Below are 23166 nucleotides of genomic sequence, written 5' to 3' on the forward strand. Positions count from 1 at the left end.
AAATAAAAGAAGCTTTTTATTGCTTATTGGTGCCGGTTCGTTTTTTGGCATTTCACCCTGACCGATCCATTTGAGTGCAAGGATTCTGGCTACTCTTTACCTTGTTGTTTTCTCAGGGAATCCGGTGAAATTTCCCTGTACTGTCCGTTTGCACCTGTTGAACCGGAACCTTCCTTCCTGGCTTTAGCTCCTGTGGGGAGCGCTGAAGAGGTAACACAGAGCGGTGCTGCTGAGATAGCAGTGAAGACAGCGCGGCACGCTGGGTGAGTGCACACATATCTCTGACAGGAGCGTTTACCAAAGGAATTTGGCAAATTTCCAGAGAACCTGTCTGCCCACAATCGCCACCAGTGAGGCAAGATTGCCTGGTGAAATTTAAGATGCACATGAGCTTTCTTGTGTAATCTCGCACCCTGCTCTTGAACAACCAATCGCACCTGAGCAGGGGTTGTCAATCACTGAGGCTTAATAATCTGGGGTTATTTTAATCAAGTTTTATAAATTGTGACACTGCAATAGTTACAAAGCTGCAAATGCAGCTTCAAAAATAAGATCCAAAATCTTTTGACCCCAGTAACAAGCATTTGGATAGAGTTTTTGTTTGGCTTCTTCCTTAACAAACATAATCACTTTTACTAATGTGAATCAAAGTTTTAATAACTAGCGACTACAGCTTCAAGCTGAAATATAGGTTAAGTCAGACTTCTATAATTATTTTTTATTTTTTTAAATAAAGCGACATTGCACTCAACATTATATCCACCCTAAAATGTTTAATGAAGCTATGAAAAAAATAATGCAGTATACATTCATTATGCATTTTTCCTGTGTAAATGGTGTTTTTCAAACAATCCCAACTGCATTAACCTCCTAACAACCTCCGCTATCTGTTGGGCAATTAGGGATGTAATAGCCCAGGACTATCCGTCAGCGGTGACACCCCACTATTTCTACATGCCTCAGCATTGACACCCATGCAGTTAAAGCCCGGAAAACCTCTTGTGGCACATAATGTACAGAGTACATTGCTGTTAAGCGGTTAAACCACCTTAATAAATGAAACACGGATATAGCACTATTTTCTCATTTTTAATGCTAAATAAATATAGTGAAAAATTGGAAATACTTTGGGAAAGAGCTAAGGCTGTGTTAAGAAGAGGTGAAATAGTTATATGAAAGATATAAGAAAGGCGGAGATTACGAGAATTACAATTGACGAATCAATTGTCCAATATGTATGGTAGATATCTTTAAATCCTATTATTCCGAATTTGACAATATATGCCAAAGCAAAAAATAAAAAGGGATATGTTTCTAATGCAAGAATCCCATAGAGAAGTACTAAAAATTTGATCAAGCTATTGGAGATTTGGAAATAAACAAGGAAAATATTTAGCTAGACTTAACAAGACAATAGCCAAGAAAATATTTAGCTAGACTTAACAAGCCAAGAAGGAAATCTAATATTATAGGAGCAATAAAGAAAGATGGGTTAGATATAGCTATATCTAACCCATCTTTCTTTATTGCTCCTATATTAGATTTCCTTCTTGGCTTGTTATGTCAACTCTTTCTATCAAAATTTCAAAATTTTTATGGGATGAAAGGAAAAAATGTACCCAATAAAATTTTTTGGGAGTAATATGGTAATACCAAAGGTTAGCACATCATTTATTAAGAAACTGGATACACTAATAAGATCATACTAAGGAGGAACAACATATTATTTTATATCCATTTAGTTATTCAGAGTATGGACTGAATGCTATTAATAGAGGGGAAATTTGGAAAAAAATGTTGGCATGTGTATGATACTAACAGGTTTGGACATAGAGCTCACTGGGCCCTGGGTAAATGCTGTGATTTCAATAGTGTGCTTTCTGACTCTTTGTAATCTAAGCCGCCAACCACATAGAAGAAAGAGGTTCTGCTTCTCTGCGACTGCCAATCATCCTTCCACCTGGTTAGTCTGTGCCGGAATATATGCACCTTTGTAGCCTTCCTGTACAAATATGGCAGCATGTTTATCCTATACAGCAATTCTGTGACAGCCATTTAGGAAATCCTGCCATCATATTGTAAAGGCAAATCCATATACAATCCTTAAATTGTAAGACCGCACTGCAGGAGTTATATTGTCTATTTCATACCTAATCTAACACATATAACTTTTTTGTTATCATGATCTGACACTAATTAAGCATAATTATGTCAATATAAAAACAAATCCCTGTAAAAAGTAATTTAAATAGTGCTACAACCATGTACACAGAATAAATAAAATAAGTATGTAGATGTCTACAGTTTTTTATGTATACTATGCACTGGTTTTGCTTGAGTAAATACCTCTCATCACCGTGCTCAAGAACAATTAGTGTAGATAAGGATAATTATTTCCAAACACTAAATATTTTTTAAGTAGATCAATGTAATTGAATCAGCATTTGTCAATGTGAAGTGTCAGGACTGAATAAATAAATACTTATAAGAACCAGTAAACTCATATTGTACATCAAATTAGTTTCTAAATTTAGAACGCATCAGTCTGTTATCATTTAATCTGTCTCTTCTCAGAACACATTCTAGAGGTGCTTAATGTATTCTGGCATTTCAGACATACTAATTCTAAACATTAATTGGAAACGCATGCTTGGAATTAAGTACAGATACTAAGCCAAAGGCCGCTAACATACAAGAAAGACGAAAGCGGAGAGAAGCGTTCAGTAAACAATACATGATGCTTAATGTAAGTCCTGTATCTGAAGTGGGCTTTCAGCTGTTTGACCTTGATTAACTCTGATGCAGGCATCGAGGACAATTATTACGGTTTCAAAGAACTGATGGAAAGGTGATAATTTGTCTGTGAAAAAAGGTATTTGCTTACCACTGAGCAGAGGATGATTATGCCGGTATGGAGTTGGCAAGTGACCAATATCTTCTATTCTCTGACTCATTACCCTGGAAAGGTGACCAGTATGGTGTAAGCTTCCCACAATAATGCTGTGCAAGTAGATAGGTTCAATGAAATGACTGAGAAGAGCTCCTTGCAAACCTAGAATATTCCATCTGTGCAGAAATAAGAAGAGAAATGAGATGATTATAGAAGATTGCACAAATACCATATTCAAATAACAATCTTGCAAGAAACTGTGGAATCGCTTTGCTACTTGGGGTACTTTAATAATTGTAATCACCTAATAGAAATTCAAGTCGGTTGATATAAGTGACAACTTTAATGAACTCATTAAAGATACAGTTCAGAGATTTAAAGGGGCATGGAATTTATGCATTTAAAGGGATACGAAACCCAAACATTTTATTTTGTGATTCAGCAAGATCATACAATTTTTAAAAAAAACTTTCCAATTGACTTCTATTATCAAATGTTGAATGCTAAAGAGATCGCTATGTAGGTGTCTGGAACACTACATGGTAGGTAAAAGTGTTGCCATCTGGTGCTTTTTAAAATTGATATTTTTGCAAAACTGCTGACATATAGTGCTCCAGAGACGTGCACACTCCTGAGCTTACGTCTCTGCTTTTCAACAAAAAACACCAAATGAACAAAGAAAAGGAAATGTGATACTAGAAGTAAATTAGAAAGTTGATTACAACTGCTCTATCTGAATCATGAAAGAAACATTTTGTGGTTCATGACCCTTTGAGGGACTTTAAGATCATGGGGTAGATTTATCAAGCAGTGAATGCTGCAATCTACCCCGAAGTTTCCAGCTCGCCGGAAACTTAAGCTAAGACGCAGCGGTCGTAAGACCTAACTCGTCCGCCACCTCTGAGGTGGCGGACAGCAATCATCCCGATCAGATACGATCGGGATGATTGACACCCCCTGCTAGCGGGGAGTGACATTGCGCAAGAATTTAACAAGAAATGCTTGTGCAATGATAAATGCCGACAGCGAATCATGCACGCTACAGCAAATCATGTCCACCTGCAAGTTGATAATTCGGCCCCCATGAGTGCATTTTAATTTTGATTAGAAGAATTATTGCAAATGCTTACGTATCACCTTCAAATGCTTCGGTTAAAAGTTCCATGTGCTGTGCGCATCCACCCAGAAAACCAACACAGATGCATATCACGCTGGCACATCATGCCGCTGGCTCTTGGAGTAATACCCTAATGTGCATTTCAGCTTCACTTTAGTGTCCCTTCGTTTAATGATTCTCTCTTATCTCATTCTCTACAATTGGCTCTTGGATGTTACTTTTATTGTAGAATGAGGTTGTAGTTTTTAGTTGAAAAAGAGCTGTGACACTTTAGGGCAATGCCCTACAAAAAGCCCTTCTATATTCTATATTGTGACCTTTAGTGTTAGTTTAGTTTTTTTTATTTATGGGTGGCTTTTTTTAAGGCGACCTTAGTTTTAGTATAGGCATATAGAGTTGTATTTTTTTTCTAACAGTAGTGTTTGTTATTTTTTATAACTTAGGGGGTTTTTGCTTAGAGGTGTGGGGGGTTAAGTGTTAGGCAGTTAAGTAGTGTAGGAGTATTTTGCATTGGGGGGTTGTGGCGGTATAGGGTTAATAAGTTAAGGGACTTATTGCATTGGGGGGTTGTGGGGGTGTAGGGGTTAATAGGTTAGAGGGTGGTAAGGTCTTTAGGTTATGGCAGATTAGGGGTTAATAGTGTAGGTTGAGCTGGGGGTGAGGGGACATAAAGGGTTAATAGTTTATTTTAGTATTGAATTTATATCCAATGTTAAAATGATATGCATTTTCATGTATAATGCATATTATTTTAAGTATTGTATATGATTTTAATTGCAGTTATTTTTTGTTCATTTTCTTATTTTAAACATAAATATATCATTTAAATAAAATATTTCTGTTTAAAATAATAAAACAAACGATCAAAAATAACTGCATTTTAAATTAGATACAATACTTCAAATTCTATGCACTCCCTGTTTCAGACACACAAGGGCCGATTTAACAATGCCTGGCGGACATGATACGCTGCTTCGTAACGCTGCTTCGTAACTCCTGTTTCCAGCGAGCCTGAAGGTTCATGCGGAAACAAGGGGAACATGGGCCATTCGGCCCTTGTTAAATCGACCCCAAAGTATTTTGTTTGCTAAAAAAGTTAAGGTACAATTGAATGCTTTAGAGGGCTACATTTGCTGCCACATTGACAGGAAAACCCACACTTCCATGGTTTGCTACACACTTATGCTCACATGTGTATTGGAAATCCTATAGATAGTTTTTATGTTAAAGTATGTTAGCATATTAGGGCTCAATTAATTGTTTTATATAAAATGTATATATTTTCTATGGTTCAGTGAGGGTGATTGTTCATTGGCTGTAGCTACGAAATTGAATACAGTATTGTTTTACAAACCCTGTCAATCACTATTTAGGTTGAACCTACTCCAGTCTGGATCTATAGTCTTTGATTGTTAAAGGAGAAGCATCAGACTTTATGTTGTTGCTTTGCTTTTGCAGTTTACTTTTCGTATAAATAAAGGTACTTTTACTATTCTCCCCACAACATGCTATTATTTATATACTTAAAGGGATAGAAAATTGTAAAAAGAAAATGCTTGAATATTTTATTGCAAGCAAAAGTATAATCATTTCATTGATCTATGTTTAACCCTTGAAAAGTGATTATACCCATAGTTAAAGGGACAGTCAAGTCCAAAAAAACTTTCATCATTTAAATAGGGAATGTCATTTTAAACAACTTTCTAATTAACTTTTTTTTTTTCACCAATTTTGCTTTGTCCCCTTTCGTATTCTTAGTTGAAAGCTAATTCTAGGAGGTTCATATGCTAATTTCTTAGACCTTAAAGACTGCCTCAAATCTGAATGCATTTTGACCACTAGAGGGAATTAGTTCATTTGTTTCATATAGATAACATTGAGCTCATGCGCGTGAAGTTACCCTGGAGTGAGCACTGATTGGCTAAAATGCAAGTCTGTCAAAAGTACTAAAATAAGGGGGCAGTTTGCAGAGGCTTAGATACAAGGTAATCACAGAGGTAAAAAGTGTATTTCTATAACAGTGTTGGTTATGCAAAACTGGGGAATGGGTAATAAAGGGATTATCTTTCTTTTTTAACAACAAACATTCTGGTGTTGACTGTTCCTTTAAAGTTAGATCCCTTAAAGGAACATGAAAACTACATTTTTTCTTTCATGATTCAGATAGAGCACAACATTTTAAACAACTTTCCTATTCTATTATCAAATTTTCTCTGTTATCTTGTACCCCTTTTTGAAAAGCATACCTAGATAGCAGGGCCGGCCTTTGGGAAGGTGACCGCCTTGAACTCCGCGATCAAGGGGGCCCCGCAAATGTAACAAATTTTTTTTTTTTTTAAATTATATTTTTTTATTGTATTTTTTAGCGCCTTTTTGGCGCAATATTTTTATAATTTGGCACCGGAGCAGAGGGCGGAGGCGGAGCATAGCTGCCTGCTGCCTGTCACGCTCACGAGGGATTTTAGGCAGCAGACAGAGTGAGTAGCAGTCCGGAGTCGTAGACCGCTCGTAGCCAGGTAGGAGCCCTGCTTTGGCCCAGACCCCCAGACTGTCAGTCAGACACAGTGAGTGTGACTGACTAGTGCCACATTTTAATTATTCAAAGGCACTCTGGCAGGTGGCCTGGGCCCTGGGCATAATTTTATTGCATGGGGCATCCGGGCTGGGGTATAATTCTATTGCAGGGGGGGGACTGGGCTTCATTTTTATTGCAGGGGGGCTTTATTTTATTACTGGAGGCAATTGAAGGGGGGGGCTTGGGCATTATTTTTTTGCAGGGGGGATTCATTTTATTGTTGGGGGGCTGGGGAGGGAAATCATTTTATTGCTGGGGGCATCAGATTTTTGTTGGGGGTATAATTTTATTGCAAGGGAGATGGGACATCATTTTATTGCTGGGGCATCATTATTGTGCTGGATGCATCATTTTTTTGCAGGGGGCCTGGGGGCATATTTTTATTGCAGGGGGCATCCTTTTATTGTAGTGGGGCTGGGGGCACTATATTATTGCAATGGGGCTGGGGCATCATTTTATTGCAGGGGGGCTGGGGGTGGCTTCATTTTATTGTTTGGTGCATCATTTATTGCAGGGGTGTTGGGGGCATCATATTTTTGTTGGGGGCATCATTTTATTGCAGGGGTGCTGGGGGCATCATATTTTTGTTGGGGGCATCATTTTATTGTAGGGGCTGGGGGCATTATTTTACTGCAGGGGGGCTGGGCATTATTTTATTGCTGGGGGCATCATTTCATTGCGGTGGGGATGGGGCATCATTTTATTGTAGGGGGACTGGGCATCATTTTATTGCTGGGGGCATCATTGCAGTGGGGATGGGGTAATCATTTATTGCAGGGGGCTTAATTGTATTGCTGGTGGCATCATTTTATTGCAGTGGGGCTGGGGGCATCATTTTATTGCACTGGGGCTGGGGGCATCATTTTATTGCAGTGGGGCTGGGGGCTTCATTTTATTGCTGGGGGCATCATTTATTGCTGGGGCATCATATTTTTGTTGGGGGCATCATTATTTTTGCAGGGGGCCTGGGGGCATCATTTTATTGCAGGGGGACTGGGCATTATTTTATTGCAGGGGGTTTCATTTTATTGATGGGGGCTTCATTTTATTGCTGGGGGCATCATTTTATTGCAGTGGGGATGGGGCATAATTGTATTGCAGGGGGAATGGGCATCATTGCAGTGGGGCTGGGGTAATCATTTATTGCAGGGGGGCTGGGGGCATCATTTTATTGCAGTGGGGCTGGGGGCTTCATTTATTGCTGGGGGCATCATATTTTTGTTGGGGGCATCAATTTATTGCTGGGGGCATCATTTTATTGCAGGGGAGCTGGGGCATAAATTTATTGCTGGGGCTGGGGGCATCATTTTATTGCAGGGGAGCTGGGACATAATTTTATTGCTGGGGCATCATTATTTTTGCAGGGGGACTGGGGCATCATTTTATTGCAGGGGGACTGGGCATTATTTTATTGCAGGGGGTTTCATTTTATTGCAGGGGCTTCATATTATTGCTGGGGGCATCATTTTATTGCAGTGGGGATGGGGCATAATTTTATTTCAGGGGGACTGGGCATCATTTTATTGCTGGGGGAATCATTGCAGTGGGGCTGGGGTAATTATTTATTGCAGGGGGGCTGGGGGCATCATGTTATTGCAGGGACATCATCTTATTGCAGGGGGGCTGAGGATCATTTTATTGCAGGGGGGCTTCATTGTATTGCAGTGTGGCTGGGGCATAATTTTATTGCAGGGGGACTGAGGGCTTCATTTTATTGCTGGGTGCATCATTTATTGCAGGGGTGCTGGGGGCATCATATTTTTGTTAAAGGCATCAATTTATTGCAGAGGTTGGGGGCATCATTTTATTGCAGGGAAGCTGGGGCATAATTTTATTGCTGGGGCATCATTTATTTTGCAGGGGGCTGGGGGCATCATTTTATTGCAGTGGGGCTTCATTTTATTGCTGGGGGCATCATATTTTTGTTGGGGGCATCAATTTATTACAGGGGAGCTGGGGCATAATTTTATTGCTGGGGCATCATTATTTTTGCAGGGGGCTGGGGGCATCATTTTATTGCAGTGGGGCTTCATTTTATTGCTGGGGCATCATATTTTTGTTGGGGGCATCAATTTATTGCAGGGGAGCTGGGGCATAATTTTATTGCTGGGGCATCATTTTATTGCAGGGGCATAATTTTTGTGCAGGGGGCTGGGGCATAATTTTATTGCAGGGGGACTGTGCTTTGTTTTATTGCAGGGGGGCTTCATTTTATTGCAGGGGGCTGGGGATTCATTTTATTGCTGGGGTCTGAGGACATCATATTTTTGTTGGGGGCATCATTTTATAGCAGGTGAGATGGGGCATCATTTATTTTATTTATTTATTGCGTGTGTGTGTGGGCTGTATGTGTGTGTGGGCTGTGTGTGTGTGGGCTGTGTGTGTGGGCTGTGTGTGTGTGTGTGTGTGGGCTGTGGTGTGTGTGTGTGGGCTGTGTGGGTTGTGTGTGTGTGTGGGGGGGCTGTGTGTGGGCTGTGTGTGTGTCGGGTGTGTGTGGGATGTGTGTGTGTGTGTGTGGGCTGTGGTGTGTGTGTGGGCTGTGTGTGTGGGCTGTGTGTATTGCTGGGGGCACCATTTATTTTATTTATTTATTGCGTGTGTGGGCTGTATGTGTGTGTGGGCTGTGTGTGTGGGCTGTGTGTGTGTGTGGGCTGTGTGTGTGTGGGCTGTGTGTGTGTGTGTGGGCTGTGTGTGTGTGTGTGTGGGCTGTGTGTGTGTGTGTGGGCTGTGTGTGTGTGGGCTGTGTGTGTGTGGGCTGTGTGTGTGTGGGCTGTGTGTGTGGGCTGCGTGTGTGTGTGGGCTGCGTGTGTGTGTGGACTGCGTGTGTGTGTGTGGGCTGCGTGTGTGTGTGTGGGCTGTGTGTGTGTGTGGGCTGTGGTGTGTTTGTGTGGGCTGTGTGTGTGGGCTGTGTGTGTGTGGGGGGGGGGCTGTGTGTGTGTGTGTGGGCTGTGTGGGTTGTGTGTGTTTGTGGGGGGCTGTGTGTGGGCTGTGTGTGTGTGGGCTGTGTTTGTGTGTGGGCTGTGTGTGTGTGTGTGTGTTGGGTGTGTGTGGGCTGTGTGTGTGTGCTGTGTGTGTGTGTGTGTGGGCTGTGGTGTGTATGTGTGGGCTGTGGTGTGTGTGTGGGCTGTGGTGTGTGTGTGTGGGCTGTGGTGTGTGTGTGGGGGCTGTGGTGTGTGTGGGCTGTGGTGTGTGTGTGTGTGGGCTGTGGTGTGTGTGTTTGGGCTGTGGTGTGTGTGTGTGGTCTGTGGTGTGTGTGTGTGTGTGTGGGCTGTGGTGTGTGTGTGTGGGGGCTGTGGTGTGTGTGTGTGTGGGCTGTGGTGTGTGTGTGTGTGGGCTGTGGTGTGTGTGTGTGTGGGCTGCGGTGTGTGTGTGTGGGGGCTGTGGTGTGTGTGTGTGTGGGCTGTGGTGTGTGTGTGTGTGTGTGGGCTGTGGTGTGTGTGTGTGTGTGTGGCTGTGTTGTGTGTGGGTTGTGTGTGGACTGTGGTGTGTGTGTGTGTGGGTTGTGGTGTGTGTGTGTGTGGGTTGTGGTGTGTGTGGGCTGTGGTGTGTGTGTGTGTGTGTGTGTGGGCTGTGGTGTGTGTTTGTTGTGTGTACACCTGTGTATGTGTCTGACACAGTGTGTGGATGTATGTGTATATAAGTATCTCTGTGTGTATTATATCTGTGTGTTTGTGTGGTACAGTGCATTGCCCCATTTTATTTAAGTATTTTTGTTCTGGGTAGAGGCCCCGGGCTGTCAATCTGCCTAGGGACCTGCACTAGGACCGGCCCTGGCTTCGCTGTAATGTTCTTGTTATCATAAGAAAAACACTGTGCTTGTGTGTGTGTGTGGGCTGTGTGTGTGTCGGGTGTGTGTGGGCTGTGTGTGTGTATGTGTGAGCTGTGTGTGTGTGGGCTGTGGTGTGTGTGTGTGGGCTGTGGTGTGTGTGTGGGCTGTGGTGTGTGTGTGTGTGTGGGCTGTGGTGTGTGTGTGTGGGCTGTGGTGTGTGTGTGTGTGGGCTGTGGTGTGTGTTTGTGGGGGCTGTGGTGTGTGTGTATGTGGGCTGTGGTGTGTGTGTGTGTGGGCTGTGGTGTGTGTGTGTGTGGGCTGTGGTGTGTGTGGGCTGTGGTGTGTGTGGACTGTGGTGTGTGTGTGTGTGTGGGTTGTGGTGTGTGTGGGCTGTGGTGTGTGTGTGTGTGTGGGGGGGGCTGTGGTGTGTGTGTGTGTTGTGTGTACACCGCTGTGTATGTGTCTGACACTGTGTGTGGATGTATGTGTATATAAGTATCTCTGTGTGTTTGTGTGGTATAGTGCATTGCCCCATTTCTTTTAAGTATTTTTGTTCTGGGTAGAGGCCCCGGGCTGTCAATCTGCCTAGGGACCTGCACTTGCTAGGACCAACCCTGGCATCTCTGTAATGTTCTTTTTATCATAAGAAAAACACATAAAAATAAGGCCCAGTTCAACTCAAATGTTCCTAATTGTCAGCATAATTCTTCATTATATACATAAACAGTTATTCCAATAGTACAAATGGTATATTGCAATATATACCATGTTATAGTGATCCACATTTGTGGATTTATGTTTTTTATATATATATATATAATGTTGTGCATTACCTTGAATTTTTTTTTTTTTCCATTTCAAAAGCTATGAGGCGGGGTTGGGGGCGGAGTGTATGCTCTATCTGAATCATGAAAGTAAAAAAATGGGTTTCAAAACCCTTTATAACAAATAAAAATGAAGTAGCAAATAGAGTCCATAAAATCTTTTTAAGAAGCATAGGAAACACCTGCTTATGTGGAAGTATTAATCCTGAGCCTACATAGGTATGCTTTTCAACAAAGAATATAAAGAGAATGAAGTAAATTTGACAATAAAAGAACATTTAAAAATCTCTTAAAAATGCATGCTCTTTTAATTTTGTCAATTCTTAGATACAAAACTATGAATACTTTAAACTACGGTACCAGCTGGGCATACACATATTTCTTGTTAGAATAGCCAGCATAAAATGCAATATAGTCATTCTCAAATTTATCTGGCAAATAAGGGGTTTGGATTAACATTCCTGTTAAACTTTTAAATGAAGGTGGGTAAAACTAAAAAAATAAAAAAAAACTCACACAAACACTATAAAATAGGGCACACAGTTGAAAATCTGCACAATATCCCAAGGCTTCAAATGAAAATATGATTGATTGATGGTCACAACAAAGATTAATTTTTATCTAGAGTGCGTAAAACTCTGAAGCCATGGGATAACCTTTGGTTATGTAAATTTTGACACTTCCTTCAGAAGAAAGTTTTCATCTATTAAAAAAATCTGTGAGACATCACGTCAGTAGGTAATGAAACCTGACACAGGGTTACGCTGCTCTAACGGAAACCATGACTCCTTGGTGACATGTACAGAAATACATAAGTGGTTGCATTACTGGTTATCCAGCTTTTTCTTAAAGGGCCTTTAAACACATTTTGTTTTTGTGTAAAATGATGCTTCTCCCACTCTAGAGAGACCAAAAAAGACAGATCTGTGACCAAGGTTTTCTTGCAAATGCTGCAAATGATCTAACCAGCTATTTAATTTGCAGCATTTTTAAAGAAAAATAGCCCGGGCCCTAGGATTGCGGGGGTGGGTTGACCCTCAATGATGCAGGAGCAAGGGGAGGGTTAAGGGGTGGGGGAATAGGAGGTTTTAAAAGGGGGATAGAACAGGAAGAGAGATTTTAAAAAGGGGAAAAAACAGGTGTTAGAAGCTGTTTCCCTCCCTGTAGTTTTGTCACATCATGTAGGCGGGGGTGCTTGCTGTGTGGAGATAGCTGTTGAAAAATGGGGTGTACAGCGGAAGTGGAATATTTGCGAGGATGTGGCTCAATTTAGGGCTATGCAATGGGCAACAGTTGTTTAAATATTTATGGTTACAATGTTTTATATGTTTTATAATAAATGTGGAGCTGCATCCTTTTCTACACATTTTGGTGTCTGTGCCTTTTTTGCGTAATTTTCATATATAGGGGTATATTTATGCGAGTGGACATGATAGGATGTAGCGTATCATGTCTGCCACACATCGCTAAATGCCGACAGCATATGCTGTCGGCATTTATCATTGCACCAGCAGCTCTTGTGAACTGCTGGTGTAATACCGCTCCCTGCAGATTTGCGGTCAATCGACTGCTAGCAGGTGGTGTCAATCAACCCGATCGTATGCGATCGGGTTGATTTTTGTTCGCTACCTCTGAGCAGGCGGACTAGTTATGGAACCACTGCTTCATAACTTCTGTTTCCAGCAAACCTGAAGGCTCGCCGGAAACAAGGGGCATCAAACTCCATACGGATCTTGATCAATCGGCCCCATGGGGTCAAACCTATGTTCAAATTAGCTTTTGGCTTTATTAGGGAGCGTAAGAAAAGCCACATTTTGACAAAAAAGCAAGAGCTGTTTATTAATGTTCCGTTAACAGGTAAACAAAAATTTCTAAAAACTCAAGCAAGTAAACTGTCATTTGTATGCGTGTACTTTTCTTTCATCGATTAGCTTTTATCGATCGTTAGGGCGATTCTTGTGGTTCCATCAATTCTAAACATCTCTTTTCATAATTAAGTCATTATATTTTCTTTTTCCTGGAGCAGTCAATTACCATGGAACACTTCCCATTAATTACTAAATATTTAAAACCAGCATGCCGTACCTGAGAAGCAATCTGCTCCAGGAACCTGTGTCATCAAGCACTTAAAAAAAAAAAAAAAAAAAAAAAAGGTTCCCTTTAAAATTTATTCCAAAACAGAGGCAATTTAGCTTGCTATATTAATTTGCCTCAGTAGCAGTGCTGTGAATTAGAAACATCTTTTAATCTCATGCAAGAAAAAGCAGCCATCTGGCTTTGGAGATGTTCAGACTTTTCCTCTCTCTCTCACTTTGCAAACGTAGGTCATTAAAGTAATGTGTTCATCTACATAAAACTCAAATGGAATATAAAAGGTAATATTTATATACAAACAGTTTATTCCCTCAATTTAAACAGTCATTGATTTTATGAAACATTTACTTTAGTCTATCAGATTTGCATATCTCTGGCAATTTCTACAAGTAATGTAATATTTGGAAAGGATATATTAAATACCCACCTTTTCAAAATGTTAAATGAACAATTATGCTCTAGAAGTATATTACACGTTAGACTACTGCATATATATTTTTTTAATTATGAATTTGAGTTATATTTGAGGTTTATCTTTTTCTAGTAAATGATACTACAATTATAATACAGAAAGAACTCTGCTGAGTCACTGCAAAGGTATTACGTACAATAGTTAATCTGTGCATCTAATGGAAAATGCATTTTTTCAATTTGTCTGTGTTTTAATGTTTAACTCCTTTACTGCTGTGCCATTTCACTCCATTGTGCTGAGCTGCTTTGAAGTTTTTATATACTGTTCACATTTTAGCAATACTGGAAACGATATAGGACCAAATTACAAATAGAGCGCAAAATTGAAATTGAGACATGCCGTGAGAACTAGCGCAGAGAAGGGGGTAAGTCGCGCAGCGATGGGCAGCAAATATAAATATATATGTATATGAATATATAAATATATATGTATATAAGCAGATACATACTGTATATATTTACAGTGAACACATAGTCCCCATCGATAGCTATGTAAATGCACTATTAAAGGGATACTAAACCCATTTTTTTTCTTTCATGATTCAGATAGAACATGCAATATCAAGCAACTTTCTAATTTGCTCCTATTATAATTGTTTCTTTGTTCTCTTGCTATCTTTATTTAAAAAAAAAAAAAACAGGAATCTAAGCATAGGAGCCGGCCCATTTTTGGTTCAGCACCCTAGCGCTTGCTGATTGGTGGCTACATTTAGCCACCAATCAGGAAGCGCTACCCAAGTGCTGAACCAAAAATGGTCTGGCTCCTAAGGTTACAATTCTGTTTTTCAAATAAAGATACCAAGAGAACGAAGAAAAATGTATAATAGGAGTACATTATAAAGTTGCTTACAATTGCCTGCTCTTTCTAAATCATGAAAGAAAAAAATTGGGTTTAGTATCCCTTTAAGTGCCATTTTTTTCTAACACCCCACACCCACCACTTTTAACCCCTTATAAATGCTTAGTGCAGGTTATTTTTCCATAAAAAAATGCAACTATGTTTTATTTTTAAAAAAGAACTGCACACTGTATTTGGGGCAATTGGGGGACATTTAGAAAATTAAACAAAGGACTGACCTCTGGTTAATTTTCTAGACGCTAATTGCTATTGCGAGCTAGCGGTAGCAGTAACCAGCCACTTGTAATGGCTGATTATTGATTGCGCGCCCGCAAACGGCAAATTTGCCCATTTGCGGGCTCACAATAAATTAGTGCTCCACTGGTAATATAGCCTATATTGTTTTTTTCAGCAGACCCAGTAGATTCTATGTATACTATTATTTTATCTATATATAATAAAGTGAGAAATCTGAAAAAAAAATGTGTGAAAAAAATCCATATTATTAATAAAATTTAATAAACAAGGTTTTAAATAGCATGCAAGTTTTTTTTTCTATACTCTATAGTCAAAAGAAGAAGAATTAAGAAGAGTTAATCTTCAAATAAATAAAGGCCTTTTGTACATTTATTGAACTTTTGATCTCCCATGAGCCTCTACTGAAATAAATGTACATTATTTACGCCAGGTTATATTTTGGTTATATTTTGGTAATACACCTGGCGTAAATAAAAGCACTATTCCATTATATATAGGGTCTTTAATTTAAAGATATGCTTCTGGGCTTTAAAGCATGGGGTCATGTGAGCTCTAGGCAACTTAATGATCTGTTATTAATGCATAGAGACCCCTAAATTGCTAAATAAGGCAAAAAGTGTGTGTATTTTTATTTTAGTTTTGTAAAAAGTAGATTAAATGTTATATCCCCAAGACATATACTGTTTCAAAAAGCAGGTGATTGGGAGTTTCTAGGCCTCAAGGGAACTGGGATTGAGGGCTTTGTGTGCTTAAACTCCATCCAGCTACCTTTTTCTACCTGCAGCAGACTCTTCCAGAAGTTTATGGGACCTGGTGGTGTCATTGGCATCCCCAGACAACAGTTGTGTTGCCATACTGCCAAATGTTGTAACCATTTTATTTTGTAAATATGAGGTTTTTCTGTAGTAGATATTTTGTGTATTGTGTTTTGATATTTACTGTGTTTTTTTCCTAAAGGACTTTACATCTAGGCTTGCCTGGGGTGGACTGCCTAGTTCACTAAGTCCAGCTGTGTGTAAGTGCCTAGTGACCAATTTAACATACCTCCCAAGACTTATACTAGCTCTCCTGAAGTCAGAAAGTTAAAAAAGCTCCATCACCATTTTGTGGGTGGAGTCATGGGTGAATAGCAGGTGGGATTGTGGGCATGTCTAGGCAGTCAGTGGGTGGGGCTTATATAGTTCCTTAAAACAGTGGTTCAAATCATGTAATTTTGGACATGTGTCTGTATTAGTGGGACAGCACTCAGAATCCGGGATTGTCCCACACTAATCAGGACAGTTGGGATGTCTTTTGTAAGAAGAAGCCTTGATGCGGCACCTGTGATTATAGGCTCCAAACATTTTGAATGCGTTATTTACTTAAATACAAAAAACAATTGTGTAATTTGATTTATTATCCAAATTTACAAATCTTTGTATTTTTCCTATTAATTATAGCTAATAAATAGTTGTACTTATCATTTTGCTTAATGATACTCAGTTTATCAACCTCAGAATGATATAAGACTGAGATAGTTTTGCTGGAGCTAAAATATACGATCCTGGGATTTGAATGGGCACTGCAGCTAGCCAATTATAGAGACCTGTCACAAATTAACTTACTGTGAGTATTAAAGATGAACCCAACACCTTATAGATGAATATAACTGAATACATTTTATAATTGTTGATTGTATTTACATATCCAGATAAGTCAAATTAACCTATAAGTCTTTAGATATCCTCAGCACCACAGTGTTGCCAGTAAAACTAGGGATTCTGGGTAAAGACATTCAAATCAGATTCAAAGGGATTTTAGGATTTATTACTAACTGAGCTATTTCACCAGCTATATTAAATGTTTTGTCATAGCAAATTAAATGGACATGCAACCCAACATTTTTCTTTCATGATTCAGAGTATACAATTTTAAACAACAAATTTACTTCTATTATCAAATTTGCTAAATTATCATGGTATCCTTTGTTGAAGGAGCAGCAATGCACTACAAGGAGCTAGCTGAACAAATCAGGTAAGCCATTGACAATAAGCATAGATGTGCAGCCACCAGTCAGCAGCGTGCTTTCAGTAGTGAATTGCTTCTCCTGAGACTACTTAGGTATACTTTTCAACAAAGGATATAAAAAAAACAAAGTAAATTATATAAAAGAACTACATTGGAAAGTTGTTTAAAATTGCATGCTCTATCTGAATCATGTCCTTTTAAGCTATACCCTGTTACTAATAATCTTAAACTCAATGCAATGTAATATTACAAATATTACAGAAATGACAAACTTTCTTGCTGAACTTTTTTTCATTTTAGAAATTAACTGTTAGGTAAAACATCTGTGTGATGGCTGAATCGCATATCCCAAAGCTTCTTTTCTAAAAGGATCAATAAGTGAAAATGCGTCTTACTGTTAACTGAGGAGATTTCCCTGCTTAGAATTGAGTGAAAAATACCTTTTTCGTTTGTTCAAACACTTGATATTACAGAACTGTTTACAGAGACGAAATCCCTTGTCCAGTTTTCAATATAGATAAACCTTAAGTAAATATATATTTTTTTCTATTTGTCAATCATTGAAATGCCACAGATGAGATAGATGGAATCTCATAACCATTTTTAAGAAGAGGAGACATTTCCGACTTTTTAGCAAGGGAAAAAAAAAACAACAACAACACAAAGCATATGTACCTATTATTAAAACACTTCACTATGTTTAACAGTTTATTAAAATGCTTCACTATACAGTATATATGTTTACTATATATATGTTTAACAGTTTATTAAAATGCTTCACTATACAGTATATATGTTTACTATATATGTTTAACAGTTTATTAAAACGCTTCACTATATATGTTTAACAGTTTATTAAAACGCTTCACTATATATGTTTAACAGTTTATTAAAACGCTTCACTATATATATGTTTACAATATATGTTTAACAGTTTATTAAAACGCTTCACTGTCTATGTTTACTATATATATGTTTAACAGTTTATTAAAACGCTTCACTATATATGTTTAACAGTTTATTAAAACGCTTCACTATATATATGTTTACAATATATGTTTAACAGTTTATTAAAACGCTTCACTATATATGTTTAACAGTTTATTAAAACGCTTCACTATATATATGTTTACAATATATGTTTAACAGTTTATTAAAACGCTTCACTGTCTATGTTTACTATATATATGTTTAACAGTTTATTAAAACGCTTCACTATATATGTTTAACAGTTTATTAAAACGCTTCACTATATATATGTTTACAATATATGTTTAACAGTTTATTAAAACGCTTCACTATATATGTTTAACAGTTTATTAAAACGCTTCACTATATATATGTTTACAATATATGTTTAACAGTTTATTAAAATGCTTCACTGTCTATGTTTACTATAAGTATATATATAAATCACAACTATACCTATTGTGAAAAGAGAATATGTATAATATTACCAGGCTAATTCAGCTCTAAGGACAATAAATAATAATCCTAAAAAACAAGTTGTTTAAATAAATCGATAATATTTTATTTTAATACATAGACTAGTCAAAACATAAGGACATTTAAAGTGGAATTGCACCGGTGCCCCTAAAATAATTAATATTAAAAAATCTAATAGAACAATAATTCCCAGAACCGTATACCAAGAAGCCAGGATCTGTGCAAACAAAAGGAAGACAGATTGGTTGAACGATAGGAGCGGCAATTTCAAAATAAGTGCGCGCACTTCTGCAAACGGATCGTTATACCCTTTGAGGATTTTCAAGTATTAAAGCGAGGAAACTGCTGATCGGTATTTGTCGCAGATTAGGAAGGAAAGTCCAACTGTTGGTGAGATAGCCTGGCGGTTATACAACAGTGAAACCAGACTGTGCTATACTGAGGGGATATTTGGTGAGTAAGAACTGAAAATACAAAAGCTTGCCAATATCGCTGAGACCCAGATTCAGCATACTAGATTTATCTTACACGCATCAATACTGAAAAGATCAGCCCGGGCTAATTTGATGTAACAAATTTGATGTAACAAATTTGATGTAACAAATTGGAATATCTTAAGTTGCAACTTTATTACACTTATCCGGAATAGGAGTAAACCAGAATCAGACTAATGATATCGCTGCAAGGTTACTAAAAGGGACTTTGAGAGCTGGTATCTGTATTATACTTCCACTTACCTGCATCACACGAATCACCTCTCATCTTATGTTCTTTATTTTAGATTGTTTGATAAGTATATTAATTTGATAAGTATATTAAATTGTATTTTAGGAATAAGTATACTATATTGTGTTTTAGGAATTGTTTTTTAGGAATTATTGTTCTATTAGATTTTTTAATATTAATTATTTTAGGGGCACCGGTGCAATTCCACTTTAAATGTCCTTATGTTTTGACTAGTCTATGTATTAAAATAAAATATTATCGATTTATTTAAACAACTTGTTTTTTAGGATTATTATTTATTGTCCTTAGAGCTGAATTAGCCTGGTAATATTATAAATATTCTCTTTTCACAATAGGTATAGTTGTGATTTATATATATACTTTTATTTTTTGGAAATTGTGACTCACACTTTTAGACATATTCCCCACCATAAATCAATTACTCTCACAGTTAGCCTTCACTGGCGCCACCCACAATCTTTCCTTTCAGTCTTTTCAACTTTTTCACACTTTGTGAGGAGTGTGAACAGTGGGCAGGCTTAAACTGTTTTACTGAGCTCCCTGACACATCCACTTTTTACCTATGTTTACTATATATATATGTTTAACAGTTTATTAAAATGCTTCACTATATATATGTTTACTATATATATGTTTAACAGTTTATTAAAACGCTTCACTGTATATGTTTAACAGTTTATTAAAACGCTTCACTATATATGTTTAACAGTTTATTAAAACGTTTTGCTATATATGTGTTTCAAAGTTTGTGAAAACGCTTCACTATATATTTGTTTAAAAGTTTATCAAAACGCTTCGCTATATACGTTTAAAAGTTTATTAAAATACTTCGCTATATATGTTTAAAAGTTTATTAAAACACTTCACTATATATGTTTAACAGTTCACTATATATGTTTAACAGTTTATTAAAACGCTTCAAATGCTTCACTATATATGTTTGACAGTTTATTAAAAGGCTTCACTATATATGTTTAACAGTTTATTAAAATGCTTCACTATATATATATTAACAGTTTATTAAAATGCTTCACTATATATATATTAACAGTTTATTAAAATGCTTCACTATATATGTGTTTAACAGTTTATTTAATTCTTCACTATATATATGTTTAACAATTTATTAAAACGCTTCACTATATGTTTAACAGTTTACTAAAACGCTTCACTATATACAGTATGTTTAACAGTTCACTATATATGTTTAACAGTTTATTAAAATACTTCACTAATATCATGCCATGTTTTACAGCTTAGAACAAAAATGCTATAGCAGAAGCCATCATTGCAATGATTTTTGCCCTAAAAACATCAATCTAATAACAATCCTTACTATTAATTTATTGGCTGTAGCACTTTTGTCAGTAACATATTATTAATTATTCAGTAGAAAAAAAAATATTAAAGGGACATTGTAGTGCAAAAATTACATACTCTAATTAATGACTGCTTATTTTTTATTTATTTTACCCTTCATAACTATGTGTTTAACCCTTGCAATATAATTTTCGGGAGCTGCAAGGAAGGAGGACACAGCCTGTGGTTTGTGTGTTTGTACAACTTTCACTCCTGATTGGCTGACTGGTGGAATCCTGCAAGAGAGATGCAAGGCTTGTAGGTCCAGAGTGAGATTGTGCATAAGGGTTTAACTCCTTTGTGATGATTAAATAGACAAGGTATTTAGGAAAGCAGCTGGGTAAATTCATTGTATTAAAAGCTGCTGCAGGAGCACCTTTTCAAATGTGCTTGAAGGTTGCTTTCTGCTGCCTTTTACATAGCTTTTCTATAGCCAATACTTCAGTATTTATATTTTTAGTATAGTTGGTGGTTTCAACAGGCAAAAGCAGCTATTTCAAAAGACATAATAAAGGTAAAGAAGCTTTTTAGAAACAATTTAATACACTCTAGCAAAAGGGCTGGATATATAATAAGGCAGAGTAGTCATGTGCTTACAAAGAGGGGTGCCTGTCTCTGCCTGTTGTTATAAATACTGGTTCCCTCATCGCAGCCAGCGATCTTAACTAAGATGGCTGCCGACAATGAAATAACATCACTTTGCATTTGATGCGGCCATCTGTGTTAAGATCTCTGTGAGTATTGCGCATGAGCTGCATCAGTCTTCGCCCGCACATGCGCAATGCAAAGTGATGTTATTTCACTGCCGGAGGCCATCTTTGTTAAGGTCAACAGCAAACAGAGGGGCGGGAGCAGGAGGGCACTTCAAGTTTCGGTGCCTACAGACACAGGGGCTGAACATCCAAATCTGTCTAGCAAGTAAAATTGGGAACACATTAAAAGGTATACAAATTTACAGTTCAATATCCCTTTAAACACAGTTATATAGGGTCAGTAATGCCAAAATCCCATTACAGTATGCAATTCTTGTACTTAAAAAGTCAATTTTACACATATATATATACTTTTTTGTATGGAACTGATTTTTTTTGCACTTGCACTTTATTACACTTGCATTGTATTTATTTTTGCGATATAGAATTTTTTTTGCACAAATCACTTGAATTCTTTGCTATCTATTAGTTTTACCATTATAGTGCTATCTGTGTATAGGATTGGTTAGATTTTCAAATATAATTTCGTTGTCTCTGTTTTCCTACTTTGTACAATGACAATAAAACGAATCTAATTTAAAGGAACATTCTGGTCAAAATTTAAATGCACATAGATGAATTACATCTTTGAATGAAACATATTTACAATATAAATGTATTGGCAAAACTGCTTCTAGTAAAAGTTATCACTGTTTTAGTCTTAACATTTTTCTGTGCACGTGCATGTGAAGCATTAGTGCACCAGCATTTTAAATACTGCAGCTGCTCAGAGTGCTAGTGGGCCTTGTATCATGTCAGCAATTAACAAGTTGAGTCATTTAGCAGATGGCACAAGCACCTTAGACTATTTGAGCAAGTGCTGTGTTTAAAATGCTGGTGCACAGTGGATACTTAAATACACTTTTGAAGCAGCTATAGCTTTTATTAGAAGCCTTTTTGCTAATACGTGTATACTAAATAATCAAAACTGAAATGCATCATTGTGGATTTAAATTTTGGCTTGAATGTCCCTTTAATCATCATTGGCCTGCTTTAATTGACATATTTCTTCCATTTTTTCTAACTCTCTGATAATTGAGAACCGTTGCTCTTTTTTAAGCTATAAAGTTACTTTGTAAAATGTACTTTCACAGATTTATAAACTACTGAGCACATTTTGATTAGAAGTTTATTTTAATTAAGCATAAACAATTAGGTTAGCTGTCAATGAGATACACCAGCCAGGATTAATCAGCTATCTTGTGAACTATAGTCATTAAGCCATTAAGGTTAGTTCATTAATATGTGCTTACATGCAACACAATTTGTTAAATGTAAAACTAGTCATTTTCCCAATGAATACAGAATTCCTCTTTGTATAAATATGAAAGTAAAAAAAAAAAATCTATGTATTAAAACAATAATGGAATTTTAAGATGAGGATTTGACTCATCCGACTTAAATAGAACTGTGCTGTTTTGGTAAAATAACACAGCTGGTATGGATCTGTGTATGGCTCTGAGATACAAACTTCTGTTACTTACACCTGCCAGGAAACTTAATCATGCAAAAAATGTCCTACTCAGTCCATTCTTAACTCTCCATATCATTAACACATTTGGCCACAATTCTGATTCAATAAAAAAAAAAAACCCTGTGGAAAATAAATGATTGGGTAATTTAGAGTTTCTTGCACAATGAGGCTGAACATGCAGAGCGATGACTTCTTTCTTATACCCACATTTTCTCCAATATTCTCTGGCTCAGTAAATTGAAAAATTAACCAGTGTTAGTTTTTGATTAGGTGCATTTTCCCCTGAAACATTATATAGCAGTGCTAGTACTTTCAAGAGACATGGAAAGCTATTTTTATTTTTTTAACATATTTCTTTGACTTTTAATTTTTTTAATGTTCCTGACTAAACTTACTTTTTATTTTCAGGGCTTTGCAAGCTTAAAGAGAAAATAAATACCTTGTAATTACGAGATATTTCTGTTGTATTGACATAATGGGGCATACGTATCAAGGTCTGGCGGGGCTGATCCGACAGTGGGGATCAGGTCCGACAGACCTCGCTG

The 23166-nt window shown here is 37.5% G+C and overlaps 1 protein-coding gene across 1 annotated transcript in view; it reads right to left on the reverse strand.

The window, feature by feature from the left end:
* Nucleotides 1–23166, reverse strand: part of ADARB2 (adenosine deaminase RNA specific B2 (inactive)) — a 422890-nt gene that overhangs the window by 63700 nt on the left and 336024 nt on the right. The window contains exon 7 of the mRNA XM_053712956.1: nt 2885–3066. Coding sequence (XP_053568931.1) covers nt 2885–3066 — 182 coding nt within the window. The remainder of the gene's footprint in view (nt 1–2884; nt 3067–23166) is intronic.

This window comes from Bombina bombina, chromosome 5 (genome assembly GCF_027579735.1).
Source record: "Bombina bombina isolate aBomBom1 chromosome 5, aBomBom1.pri, whole genome shotgun sequence".
NCBI lineage: Eukaryota > Metazoa > Chordata > Amphibia > Anura > Bombinatoridae > Bombina > Bombina bombina.